Here is a 13,830-nt window from a genome sequence, read left to right as displayed (position 1 = left end):
GTAAAGCTCCCTGTACACTGTCTCCCCCATCAAACACTCCCAGGGACGGGGACAGCACAGGATTTAGTAGATCTCCCTATTTGCGATGGGTGCTGCCTGTGCAATGCTAACACACTCTCTCTCCCTCTCTCCCTCCCCCTGCCCATTACCCCATGCAGGCCATTGAGGGTGCTTCCCATCACGTGTATGCTGACCGCCCAGAGGAGTTCAACACCGCCGTGCTGGAGATCTGCGACTCTGTGCCCGACACACCCCCTGCTCCTTGCTCACCTAGCTCCACCGTCCCGGCCTCCCCCTCCCCGAGACCGTCGTCCCGGGCTTTGGAATGAAGCGAGGGCTCTGGCCGTAGCCCAAACTTCCTCCAGCAGGCCTGGCACGGACAACCCCCCCCCCCCCCCCCCCCCCCCCCCCTCCCCACCCCTCCCCTCCAGGACAACGTGACTCCCACCCCATCCCCTGTTGTTCAAAGGTGCATCCTTTGGCCTCCTGCTCTTATTCCCAATGGACCGTGCTTCAGTCATCAGTAAAGAGGCCGCAACGATTTTCGGAGGGGCTTGGTCAATGAGGGGCGCACGGGCGAAACCGTCTCAAACTTTCCACCTCGCAACCGGGCTCTTCCATCTCGTTCTTTCTCTTCCGGCCCTCCAGTACCTTGGGAAATTCCGAGGTATTCCCAAGACGCGGTCGTGCGCGGATGGACAGGGCATTCCTCTCCCAGCACCAGTCAGGCCCCCTGGGGGCGGGTGTTATCCGACAGGGAGTCTATCTCCAGCTCCTGTCAGAGGCAGTGGCGCCAAGGGAGCGGGCCGCCATCAGATCCCGCCTTCCGAGCGGGAAAACGCTGGTGTCCCGGGGCCGACTTTCACTGCTTAGCGTCCGACAGCGGCAAATGAGAGCGTGTGCGTGTCTGCTCCTTGGCTTTTTCTCGATTAGGATTTCATGGGGGTTGTGTTGTCACTGGAGCGTCGCTGTACAAATGCGATCCAAACGGCTGGGTGACGGATCGGCCACCTCATGTAAACACTGAGCTCCTATCCGAAGCGAATACCCCGGTGAGCCACGGTGATGCAGTCCTCTTGAAGTAAACCAAATCAACTGTTAAGTTCTCTGTGTTTAAATTACACCAACGTGCATGTGACCCACAGTTGGAGATTCGATCCCTGTCAGTTGAGCAACACTCTCTTTCTCTGTGTGTGTGTGTGTGTGTGTTGTGTCCCCTCCCCCTCATCCCTTTCTATCTGAGAGCCAGTGGATTCCTGACAAGGATGAAGGAGATCTGGAGTGAGCTTGGTGGTACTGGTTTCCCCGCCTTTTAAGACTGAGAAATGCAAACCAGGGAAGCAAGGGCAGGAAGAGATTCCCTGAGTGTCCCAAACAAATGCAGAGGATGCTGGAGAAATTAGGCAGGTCCGGCAGAGGGAGAGGGTCACCACCCGAGTCTGGGCGTGCATTTCTCGGGAGGAGTTACAGACTGGAATCGTTGACTCTTTCCCGGCTGCCAAATGTCTCCAGCACTTCCCGTGAATAAGCGAGCAGGGAATGGCAGGGTGAGTGCCGTTAAAGTCGTAGGCAAGATCCCACACGATCCTCCAACATCTCTTGCTCAGCTTCAGCCAGGAATAAGATGTTTTGGTCTGGCCGGGGCGGGGCGGGGTGGGGGGAGGAAAGAGAATTTTAGCTTTTATTTGCTGAACCAATGCAGGAAAATGTTGCGAGTAGCAGAGATATTGGGGAGCCCCTTCACCTGAGGTGGCACGAGGCTGTGTTGGAGGCAGTTCAGAGGGGGTTCAATCAATTGATTCCAGAGACGAGGGGGTTGCGTTACGGAGGGAGACGTGGCACGTTAGGCTGATACTCTGTGGAGTCACGCAGCGCAGAAACAGAGCCTCCGGTCCAACCAGTCTGTGCTGAACGTAATCCCAAACTAGGCCAGTCCCACCAGCCTGCTCCTGGCCCATATCCCTGTTCAGGTACTTATCCAAATGTCTTTTAAACACTGTAACCATACCCACACCCATCCACTCCCTCTGGAAGCTCATTCCACACATGAACCACTCTCTGTGTAAAAGAAATTGGCCCTCGTGTCTTTTTTTAAATCTTTCTCCTCTCACCTTAAAAAAAAAGCCCCTAGTTTTGATAAACCTAATCCTAGGGAAAAGACCCTTGTCATTCACACATGCCCCTCATGATTTTATAAGCCTTGATAAGGTCTCCCTTTCACCTCTTATGCTCCAGTGAAAAAAGTCCCAGTCTATCCAGCCTCTCCTCATAACTCATTCCCAACAACATCCTGGTAAATCTCTCCTGAACCCTCTCCAGTTTAATAATATCCTTCCTATAGCGGGGGAGACCAGAATGGGACACAGTTCTCCAGAAGTGGCCTTACCAATGTCCTGTACAACCTCAACATAATGTCCCAACTCCGATACTCAAAGGGTCTGAGCAATGAAGGCCAAATGCTGCCTTACCCACCCTGTCTACCTGTCTTACCAACTTCAGGGAATGATGTACCTGAAACACAAGGTCCCTCTGTCCTACAGCACTACCCAGGGCCCCGCCATTAACTGTATAAAGCCCTGCCCTTGTCTGTTTTACCAAAATGCAACACCTCGTGTTTCTCCAAATTAATTGCCGTCTGCCACTCCTTGGCCCATCGACCCAATTGATTGAGCTCTTGTTGTCATCCTAGATAACCTTCTTGGCTGAGAGAGCTCTGGCTCAGGAAGGTCCATAAATCAGGTCCATTTCCCCAGAGTGCACGGATGACACACAAGGGAAGTGCTGTAAAACCTGTCCCAACCCATCCAAAGGGTACGGGGAGGGGTGGAGGTCATTTCGGACTGGGCAGGTGGGGAGAAATGTTCAACACCAGGAACGCAGTGACAGAGGGTACAATACCTCTGTGTCGATGCCCAGTGAGCATTATTGGGTACGTTCTCCCCAGGCTATAAATCAGGTGGACATTGATAAGAGATACATTCTCCCTACAGCGAGGCGGTAGCAGAGAAACCTTCTTTCAGTGGTGTAACTGAGACACAGTTTGGAGGGAGGTGGGAAGTCAGGGCCACCTTTCTCCCCCACCAGCATGTTGCCCGGGGCTCATTCTGCCTAGAGGTGTCTTCTCAGGCTTGCCTTGTACCGACTGACCCCTTGTAGCTGGTCGGGAACTCTACCATGACATCCGCACACCTCCCCCCAACACCCCCGACTACAGTGTGGTTGGCCCAGCCTGCTCCAGCTCTCCAGGGGGAAGAGGACAACCTTTCTGTTGTGTCACTTGTGAATCACTCTGCCCCTTTTCCTTTCTTACCACCAGAGGTAGTGGCATGCACCGGAAAGCGGAGAGAAAAGGAGGATCTAGCTTCTGACCTACGATAGGGTTACGAGTGCCTGTCCGATTCAGCAAGCTGTGCTTTGGGGTGAGTTCACACTGTCGCTGCCTCAATTTCTCTCCTGCCCGTGTCTTTTCCAGCCTGGCACTCTTAACTTAGGCCAAACCCAAGCCTAGTCTGCCACTGTCTTCACCAATGCCACATTTTAGGAATAGGCTATTCAGATTTGAGCCTTGGACACATCGACCTGTGTGGCATTGAGAGGGGGTGATCCACCCCCACATCCACAGAGACCAGTCTGTCTGAAACAGGAATAGATTTGTCATCAGTAAGGGGCAGATATGGGCCGTTCAATCCGACGGATTACATCATGGTGATCCAGCTCACCCCAGCAGCATGTAGTGTCTCATCTGAAAGCCAGAAGTCATTCGACACCATGTTATAGTCCAACAGGTTTATTTGAAATCACAAGCTTTCAGAGCATAGCCCCTTCCGGTGCAGTGAGAGAGACAGATGCCCCAAGGTATGGTATATTGGCGAGACCATGCAGACGCTATGACAATAGATGAATGGACACCGCACAACAAATCACCAGACAGGAACATTCCCTCCCAGTCGGGGAACACTTCAGCAATTGAGGACATCCGGCCTCCAGTCTTTGGGTAAGCGTCCTCTGAGGTGGACTTCAAGATACACGACAAAACCGAGCAGAGGCTGATAGCCGTGAGGACGGCCTCAACCGGGATCTTGGGTTCATGTTGCAGTACATGTGGTCCCACCACACTGTTCTGTATCTGTAAAATCTTCCTTACTGCCCTGTTTTGACACCATCACCTTGATGCATTGTTACAATCTCTTTACCTTTGTACAGTTTTGGATTACTTATGACTTTGGTTAGACCCTCGGTCTGCGACTCTTATACCTAGCATGTTATTCCAGTCGTATGGTTTGTCTCCAGTACCACCTTATTTTTAATTTTTTCTAATTATGTCCCTGCCTCACTGAATCAGATTATAGGCTATGCCTTTGCTGGTTATTCAGCTGTTGGCACTTTACTCACCGTCTAACACACTCGGTCACCTGCAGGGGACTTACTGTTCACCGCTCCATTCGCTCCACTTGGGCAGTGTTTTAATCTCTCTGCCCATAAATTCCGTGTTCTGCGTGCTTCTCTCTCTCTCTCTCTCTCTTCGCGTGACAAAGGGGCTACACTCCGAAAGCTCGTGGCTCCACATGAGCCTGTTGGGCTATAACCTGGCGTTGTGAGACTTCTGGCTTTGTCCACCCCCAGGTCCAACAGTGACACCTCCCACATCATCTGAAAGGCAGCAATGCTGATTCTCCAACTGTGCAGAGCAGAGAGTGGGAACAGCCTGGTGTGTGTGTGTGTGAGAGAGAGAGAGAGAGAGAGACAGTGAGAGAGTGTGTGTGTGAGAGAGAAAGAGAGTGTGTGTGTATGAGAGAGAGAGCGAGACGGGGAGAGTGTGTATGTGAGACAGAGAGTGTGTGCGCACGCGAGCATGTGTGTGTGTGTGTGTGTGCGCGCACGTACGCACGCATGTGTGAGAGAGAGAGTGTGGGGGTGTGGGGGGTTAGAGTGAGTGTAAGTTCAGTTCCTTGTGGTTTGAAGGGGACCGTACATGTTGCTGATAAGAGATCAGTCCCCTTGCAGCATCTGGATCCACTCCATTCACACTCTGAGATAAACAGCTTTTAATGTAAAAGTCTCTGGCTGGATGCTGAACGACAAGAGTTCCTGCCCACAGGCCGAGGGACCCACTAGCCGATGGTGTCCTCCCACGGGCGTTTCTTGCTTTTCCTCGCTCCCTCGAGCGTGCCGGACGTACTCTCCTGCTGCAGTGGATTCTGAGCAAAGGTCTGTCTCAGGGGCCCTGGGGTCAGTGAGAAACATCCAGTCAGACCCAATCGTTCAGTTCTGTCAACTCACCATCCACTAGCATCCTCGTCTACAGCACTCCGTATCTAACCCCGTGCTCTCCCTCTCCCTGGGTGCGTGTGATGGTGGGGTACAGTGTAGAGGGAGCTTTACTCTGTATCTAACCCGTGCAGTCCCTGCCCTGGGGGTGTGAAATGTGGAGGCACAGTGCAGAGGGAGCTTTAGTCTGTATCTAACCCTGTGCTCTCCCTGTCCCTGGGGGTGTGAGACGTCAAGGGACAGTGTAGGGAGAGCTTTACTCTGTATCTAACCCCGTGCTGTCCCTGTCTTGGGGTGTGTTTGATGGGGGGGACAGTGTAGAGGGAGTTTTACTCTGTATCTAAGCCCTGTGCTGTCCATGTTGCGTGTGTAGGGGACAGATTAACTGCCCCCTATCATATGGGTGAAGCTTGCACCTGCAGACAGTCCATGGCTGGTCACGACTAACCTTTGGCTGCAAGGTCCAGGTGGTGTTTAATCCTCCTGTCCTTCTCCTGGAGCTGCTGGGCTGCCTGCGCATTTTTCCACCCTGCGGGGATCAGACAAAGCAACCGCTCGCATCAACCATTCACACCTCACCTCGCGATGGCCTCACGCGCAGGACTGCCACAGGCTGCCTTTACGTGGCACCTGTATCGTTAGAGAATGGGCCACAAAGACCATCCTCTCAGCATTTACCCTGTCAAGCCTTTGTATGTTTCAATGAGATCACCTCACATTCCCCCAAGCTCCTGTGAGTCGAGTCCCAATTTGGTCAGAAGCCAATTTCCCCCCGTGCTGCACCGAGGATCATCCCAGTGAACCTTCTCTGAACTGGCCTGCAATAAGGTCTTTCCTGAAAATAAAAGGCAGGGGTGGGGTCAGTGATACCTTAGCACCGACATCATTAGACTCTTCATCCAGGGACCCAGGCAATACTCTGGACAGAGAAACAGAAAGCTCACCAGGTCCGGCAGCATCCGCGCAGAGAAATCAGAGTTAACGTTTCGGGCTCAGTGACTCTTCCTCACAACGGAGGAATATTCTGGAGACCGGAGTTCGAATATCGCCGCGGCAGGTGATGGAATTTGAATTCAATAAAAGTCTTGATTTAAGAGCCTTACCATGACCGTGACTCCACTGCCGAGTGTTGGGAAAAACCCCTCCTGCCCTTTTAGGGAAGGAAACCGCCATCCTTACCTGGTCTGGGCCTACACGGGACACCAGACCCCCAGCGACGTGGTTGACTCTCAGCCGCCCTCTGGGCAGTTAGGGATGGGGCAATGAAAGCCGGTGCAGTCAGTGATATACATAAATAAGGGGACCAAAGCTGCTCACAGTACTCCAGGTGGTGGGCTCACCAGCAGCATGTACGTGTCCCTACTCTTACACCTCAACCACCCTGAAATAATAGCCTTCCTGGTTAGCTACTGTACCCAGTGCGTTAGCTCTGTGCTTCATGCACAAGTATACCCAACTCCCTTCCAGCTTTCTGCAGTATTTCTCCAAGTGTACAATATGCTTTTGTTCTCCTGTCCGAAACAACAAGACATTTCACACACCCCCACCCCACCACCCCCCCGACACGGTATACCATCAGCCAGCTTTCCTCACCCCCACCCACACACACACACACTACCCCACCCACCCAGTCCCCCGCGCCCACCTCCAACCACCACAGAGATCTCCCAACCTCGGTCTTGAGTGGGGCTGGCCCACGCCCTCCGAGGGGAGAGAAAAGGTGACCCGCCGCACCACCCCCCCCCCCCCCCCCCCCCCCCCCCCCTCCCCGACTTCACACTCTTGAGGAAGCCCTCGCTGCGAGGCAGCACGGAGGCGTCGTGTTTGATGCGTTCCGGGATTTTCAGCGTCCGACGTACAGCTGGCAGACGCAGGAAGCCCACTTGAACCAGGGAGTAGAGGTTGGAGGTCAGCCAGTAGGTGAAGACTGCCTGGGTCACAGGAGGTGGTAGGGTGGCACAGAGAAACACAGGGAGAGCATTTAAAACCACATCGCTCCATCCAAGGGGAAATCAGGCTTGTCTAACTGTCTAGAAATTCTTTACGGAGGTAACCAGGAGGATAGAGAAAAGGGGGGAGCAGTGGATGTAACGTATTGAGAACTTCATAAGATCATATACCACACCTTCAGCAACTAAACAAGCTAAGAGCCCATTGTGTTGGAATTAGGGTCAAAGAGGCTCACAGCACAGAAACCTTGGGCGGACGGAACATAATGCGGGGAGACGAGAGGCCCTGCTCTTTGGCAGGAAGAATAGACAAGCAGAATATTATTTAAATGGAGAAAGACTGCAGAAAGCTGCGGAACAGAGGGATTTGGGAATCCTTGTCCATGAATCAGAAACACCCAGTGCCCAAGTTCAGCGGGTTATAGGGAAGGCAAATGCAACATTGGTCCTTATTACAAAGGGAACGGAGTATAAAATAGGGAGATTTTGTTAAAATTATACAATTTGGCATTGGTCAGACGTTCAGAGCACACAGTCTGCATTAGTCAGAAACAACCAGCTCCCTATTCATAGACTCGTAGGAATGTACAGCACTGAAACAGACCCTTCAGTCCAATTCGTTCATGCTGACCAGATTATCCTAAATTAATCCAATCACATTTGCCAGCATTTGATCCATATCCCTCTCAACCCTTCCCATTCATATACCCATCCAGATGCCTTTCAAATGTTGTTCTTGTACCAACCTCCACCACTTCCTCTGGCATCTCATTCCACACACGCACCACCCTCTGCATGAAAATGTTGCCCCTCACGTCCGTTTTAAATCTTTCCCTCTCTCACCTTAAACCCATGCCCCTCTAGATTTAGACTCCCCAACCCTGGGAGAAAAGACCTTGTCTATTCACTCTATCCATGCCCCTCGTGATTTTATAAACCTCCACAAGATCACCCCTCAGCCTCCGCCGTTCCAGGGAAAACAGCCCCGGCCTATTCAGCCTCTCCTTGTAGCTCAAACCCTCCAAACCCGGCAACATCCTTGTAAATCTTTTCTGAATCCTTTCAAGTTTCACAACATCCTTCCTGTAGCAGGGAGACCAGAATTGAACGCAGTATTCCAGAAGTGGCCCTAACCAATGTCCTGTACAGCTGCAACATGACCCTCCCAACTCCTGTACTCAATGCACTGACCAATAAAGGCAAGTGTACCAAACACCTTCTTCACCGCCCTGTCTACCTGCAACTCCACTTTCAAGGAACTATGCACCTGCACCCCTAGGTCTCTTTGTTCAGCAACATTCCTCAGAACCTTACCATTAATTGTATAACTTCTGCACAACATCCTCCGTAATATGTACATTTTCAAGATGTCGCTATTTATTTCCTCAAGTCCTCCATCTTGCGTATCCTTCCCCACAGCAAACACTGATGCAAAATACGTGTTTAGTATCACTTCCATCTCCTGTGGTTCCACAAATAGGCGGCCTTGCTGATCTTTAAGAGGCCCTATTCTCTCCCTTTTGTCCTTAATGTATTTGTAGAATCCCTTTGGATTCTCCTTAACCAAAGCTATCTCATGTCCCCTTTTTGCCCTCCTGATTTCCCTCTTAAGTACACTTCTACTGCTTTTATACTTTTTTCTGCTGCCTATACCTGACACGTGCTTCCTTCTTAATCTTCACAAAAACCTCAATTTCTCTAGTCATCCAGCATTCCCTACATCTACCAGCCCTTCAATCTAACAGGAACATACTGTCTCTGGACTCTCGTTATCTCATTTTTGAAGGCTTCCCATTTTCCAGCCGTCTCTTTACCTGTGAACATCCACCCCCAATCAACTTTTGAAAGCTCTTGCCTAATACTGTCAAAATTGGCCTTTCTCCAATTTAGAACTTTAACTTTTAAGCTCTGGTCTACTTTTCTCCATCACAATTTTAAAACTAACAGAATTATGGTCACTGGCCCCAAAGTGCTCCCTCAGTCACTTGCCCTGCCTTATTTCCCAAGGGTAGGTCAAATTTTGCTCCTTCTCCAGTAGGTTCATCCACACGCTGAATCAGAACATTTTCTTGTACACACTTAAATTCCTCTCCATCCAAGCCCTTAACACCAGAGCAGTCCCAGTCTAGTTTGGAATGTTAAAATGCCTATTATTCTTACAGATAACTGACATCTCCTTACAAATCTGCTTCTCAATTTCCCGCTGACTATTGGGAGGTCTATAGTACAATCCCAATAGGGTGATCATCCCTTTCTTATTTAAAAAAAAAACGAAAGAACTGCGGATGCTGTAAATCAGGAACAAAAACAGTGGAAGGGTCCGGACCCGAAACATTAACTCTTTTTTGCTTCACAGATGCTGCCAGACCTGCTGAGCTTTTCCAGCAACTTCTGTTTTTTATCCCTTTCTTATTTCTCAGTTCCACACAAACACCTTCCTTGGACGTATTCCCAGGAATTTCCTTTCTAAGTACAGTGGTGATGTCACTGCTAACTAGAAATGCCAAGCCCTGCCTCTCTTGCCCCCCATTTCTATCATTCCTATAGCATCTATACCCTGGAACATTAAGCTGCCAATCCTGTCCATCCCTGAGCCATGTCTCTGTAATTGCTATGATATCCTCGTCCCATGTTCCCAATCATGCCGAGTTCATCTGCCTTAGCATTGAAATAAATGCAGTTTAATGTATCAGTCCTACCTCGTTCTCCACTTTGTTCCTGCCTGTATGAATTGCTTCTTTTCCCGACTGCACCAGCCTCAGACTTTTCCAATCCCCATTTCCCAGCACTTGTACAGTCACGATGCCAAGGCTAAGGGCCATCTGAAGACTTCTGACTCTCCAACCCTGACTGGCAGCGAGTTCCAGATTCCCCACCACCCTCTGGGTGCAATCTTCTCCCTCACATTCCCCGCGAAACCTTAAATCCACACCCACTGGTAACTGAACCCTCCACCGAGGGGAAAAAGTTCGTTCCTGTCCAACTTATTAATGCCCCACATTCCACTCACGTCCCCTCTCAATCTCCTCTGCGCAAACAATCTCAGTCTGTCCAATCTCTCCTTACCGCAAACTCTCCAACGTAGGAAGCATCCGAGTAGAAATGGGAGAGATCAGACGATTGGTTACAAATTGGAACACGGGATAGTTTCACAGTGGCAACCTGTACTAATGGTGGGCCATAGGGATCTGTGATGGTGGTCACAGATATTGACACTGATGACTGACTTGGGTGAGCAAATTGCCAAGTTTGCGGGTGACACAAAAATAGGTGAAAAGGTAAATGGTGAGTCTACAGAGAGATAGAGAGAGATTAAATACGTGGGGAACAAACTTGAGATATGGAACGGAATGGGGTGGGAGGAAATGTAAGGGTCTGCTCTTTGGCAGGAAGAATAGAGGAACTGAATATTATTTAAATGGTGCAAGACTGCAGGAAGCTACAGAACAGGGGGATCTGGGAGGCCTTGTGGATGATGAATCACTGGAAAGCTAGTGACCGTGTTCAGTGGGGAAATGGGAAGACATATCAGGCTTTATCTCAAAGGGAATGGAGTAAAGAAATAGGGAGGTTTTGTTAAAACTACACAAGGCACTTGTCAGACCCCAGCTGGAATACTACAGTTGTAGTGGTTTCGGGGCCCATATCCAAGCAGAGATAGACTGGGCGTCGGAGGCAGCGCAGAGAAGGCTCACTCGGCTGATCCCAGGGATGGAGGGACTGTCTGATGAGGGAGAGGTTGTGCCAGTTGGGGCCTGTACTCATTGGAGTTTCAAATTTAGAATTTGCATTCAAGAGGACAAGGGAGAATCGAGAGAGAGATAGATACAGAAATGGGAGAGCGAGCTTGGAGAAAAGTAGGCAGCTGGTGAGGGAGACATGGACCAGCATGGCTCAGCAGGCCGAACGGCCTGTCTGTGATATTGGCCAGCCCTATCAACATATCCTTCTTCCACCGCCACGTGTTTACCCCCCCTTAAACACATCCTCCAATCACAGAACTGTAGACTCCGTGGCAGAACTGGAACTTACTGAATTTTGGGCAGTCTAGAAGACTGTAACATGTACGAATGGAAGCAGGCCATTCAGCCCATTGAGTCTGCTGCACCATTCAATGAGATCAAGGCTGATCTGATAATCCTCGACTCCACTTTCCTGCCTATCCCCCACTGATTTTCAATCATTAAAGAAACAGTCTAGAAAGACGACAAGGGGAGCAACAAGAGGCCATTCGACCCATCACACGGGGAGACATACCCACCTGAGCTGATATGGGGTTGGGGCAGGATGAAGCAGCCGAAGATGGTTGAGCCTGGAATACGACCCAGACGGGTAGACCGCCCCACACCACCCCCGCAAGCCCAAGATTTGTGCGCTGGGGAAACCCCGGGATAGGCAGAGCTGAAGTGAGGCCAATTTAAAACCATCACAGAACTACAGGGAAACGTTCCATCTGCAGAAAGGGTCAAGCAAGGAGCATGGAGTGGAAGCAGAGCACAGACTGGGGGGGGGGGGGGGGGGGCGATGTCATTAACGTGCGCTATAGGAATCGACGAAAGAGACCAATCTCACGTCCAGCCCCGGAGCGAGCTGCAGGGACACTCACCGTGGGGAAGGAGATCGTGAACGGTAGGATCACCAAAGGCATTATGCGGAAAACGGTTTTCATTGTCCGGAGGTTCGGATTATCAACACCGGACTCAGCACCGAGCTGCACAGAGACAGAGAGACAGAGACATCACTACAACCATCGACACACACACATACAGAGACAGAGACAGAGACAGAGACAGAGACAGAGACAGAGACAGAGACAGAGACAGAGACAGACATCATTACAACACCATCTACAATACACATACAGAGACAGAGAGAGGCAGACATCATTACAACACCATCTACAATACACATACAAAGATCACGACACCATCCACAATACTCTCAGTCAGAGACAGAGAGAGAGACATCACGACATCACCCCCCACGGGGGGGGGGGGGGGGGGGGGGAAGCGCGCGCATGAGAGAGACAGAGAGGCAGAGGGACAGTGCGAGCGGGACAGTGAGAGCGAGAGAGAGAGAGAGTGAGAGAGAGAGAGAGAGACAAAGAGACAGTGAGACAGTGAGAGTGAGAGAAATCACTGCACTAGCATCTTCACACACAGACAGAAACAGAGAGACAACAGACAGAGTTTGGGTGTGGGTGGGGGGAAGACAGAGAGAGACATCACTACAACGCCCTGCCCACATTCAGACAGAGGCAGATGGAGGTATAACTGGCCCCAGAAATAGCAGCGGGACACAGTGACGGAGCTGGGGCAGACACACTTACCTCCAGGATGCCCCACATGGTTCCCGTGACGATTACAGGCAGCAGGTAGAAGGGGTCTGCAGCTGTGAGATCTGTGAACCACCACAGGCCGCCAGTCTGCAAGCTGGGCACAGGCAGGTATGCCATCTGTCGCAGGGCGACGAAGAACGAGATAAAGATAGGTGCCTGAGGGAAGGATAGAGACAGAGAGAAAAAGAGAGAGAGAAAGCATCAGCATTATAGGGTGTTCCAGTCATCCGTACAGGATGGAGGGCATGGGGTGGGGTACATAAACTGGGAGACCCAGGGTAATCCATACGAGACGGTGAGGTGGGGGGCATAAACTGGGAGGCCCGAGGGTAATCCGTACAGGACGGTGGGGGGGAAGAGGGTAAACTGGGAGACCCGAGGGTAATCCGTACGGGACGGTGGGGGGGAAGAGGGTAAACTGGGAGCATTGCTGGATTAACAGCAAGACAAAAAAGCCACCAGAGACTGACCTGGACGAGGGGAACGAGGAACCCACGGAGCGGATTGATATTGTGTTTCCTCTGGAACAGCATCAGGTCCGAATACGCTTTAGCAACTGGGGTGGGCAAAGAGGGGGAGGGGAGAGTTTGGGAGGAGGGGAGAGTTTGGGAGGAGGGGAGAGTTTGGGAGGAGGGGAGAGTTTGGGAGGAGGGGAGAGTTTGGGAGGAGGGGAGAGTTTGGGAGGAGGGGAGAGTTTGGGAGGAGGGGAGAGTTTGGGAGGAGGGGAGAGTTTGGGAGGAGGGGAGAGTTTGGGAGGGGGGGAGAGTTTGGGAGGAGGGGAGAGTTTGGGAGGAGGGGAGAGTTTGGGAGGAGGGGAGAGTTTGGGAGGAGGGGAGAGTTTGGGAGGAGGGGAGAGAAAAAAGCAAAATTGTCAAAAAATCCACTCTGATGTCAGTCTGCCCAAAACACATGGTTCCATTCACTTCCCCCACCCACAGGGACACCCAGTGACACCCTCCTGACCCGGCCGGGGTGGGGGGGGAAAGAGGAGCTATCTTGGGGGTGGGGACCCAGTTCTCGCTCGCTCTCTCACATTCAAACTTGTTGCCGGTGGTCTTGGCCTCATTCATCTTGTTGGTGAGTTTGGTCATTTCCGGGAGGTGGTTGTTGAGTTTCACTGCCTCCCGCTGACCCTTCACAATGACCGGGAACACCAGAGTCCGAGCCAGCACTGTCCCTGCCGGAAAGACAAGACAGTGACAGAGTGTCAGAGAGAGAGTGAGAGACAGACAGAGTGTCAGAGAGAGAGTGAGAGACAGACAGAGTGTCAGAGAG

General features: G+C 51.4%; 2 protein-coding genes across 3 annotated transcripts in view; one reads left to right on the top strand and one right to left on the bottom strand.

Annotated features, from left to right (window-relative positions):
- Positions 1–1,102, top strand: part of LOC125487603 ((Lyso)-N-acylphosphatidylethanolamine lipase-like) — a 9,332-nt gene extending 8,230 nt beyond the window's left edge. Inside the window, exon 6 of the mRNA XM_048619451.1 lies at positions 159–1,102. Within this exon, the coding sequence (XP_048475408.1) occupies positions 159–329 (171 nt within the window). The 3' untranslated portion in view covers positions 330–1,102. The remainder of the gene's footprint in view (positions 1–158) is intronic.
- A 3,928-nt stretch (positions 1,103–5,030) lies between these two features.
- Positions 5,031–13,830, bottom strand: part of oxa1l (OXA1L mitochondrial inner membrane protein) — a 10,997-nt gene continuing 2,197 nt past the window's right edge. For both annotated transcript variants that reach the window (XM_048619448.1, XM_048619449.1), the window contains exons 4-10: positions 13,589–13,732; positions 13,026–13,111; positions 12,547–12,711; positions 11,824–11,928; positions 7,040–7,199; positions 5,717–5,800; positions 5,031–5,224 (exon numbers count right to left, since the gene is read on the bottom strand). In XM_048619448.1, the coding sequence (XP_048475405.1) occupies positions 5,112–5,224; positions 5,717–5,800; positions 7,040–7,199; positions 11,824–11,928; positions 12,547–12,711; positions 13,026–13,111; positions 13,589–13,732 (857 nt within the window). In that variant the 3' untranslated portion in view covers positions 5,031–5,111. The remainder of the gene's footprint in view (positions 5,225–5,716; positions 5,801–7,039; positions 7,200–11,823; positions 11,929–12,546; positions 12,712–13,025; positions 13,112–13,588; positions 13,733–13,830) is intronic.

The sequence above is a fragment of the Rhincodon typus genome, chromosome 42, assembly GCF_021869965.1.
Source record: "Rhincodon typus isolate 14 chromosome 42, sRhiTyp1.1, whole genome shotgun sequence".
NCBI classification, from domain to species: Eukaryota; Metazoa; Chordata; class Chondrichthyes; order Orectolobiformes; family Rhincodontidae; genus Rhincodon; species Rhincodon typus.
This window is presented reverse-complemented; position numbering and strand designations above follow the sequence as displayed.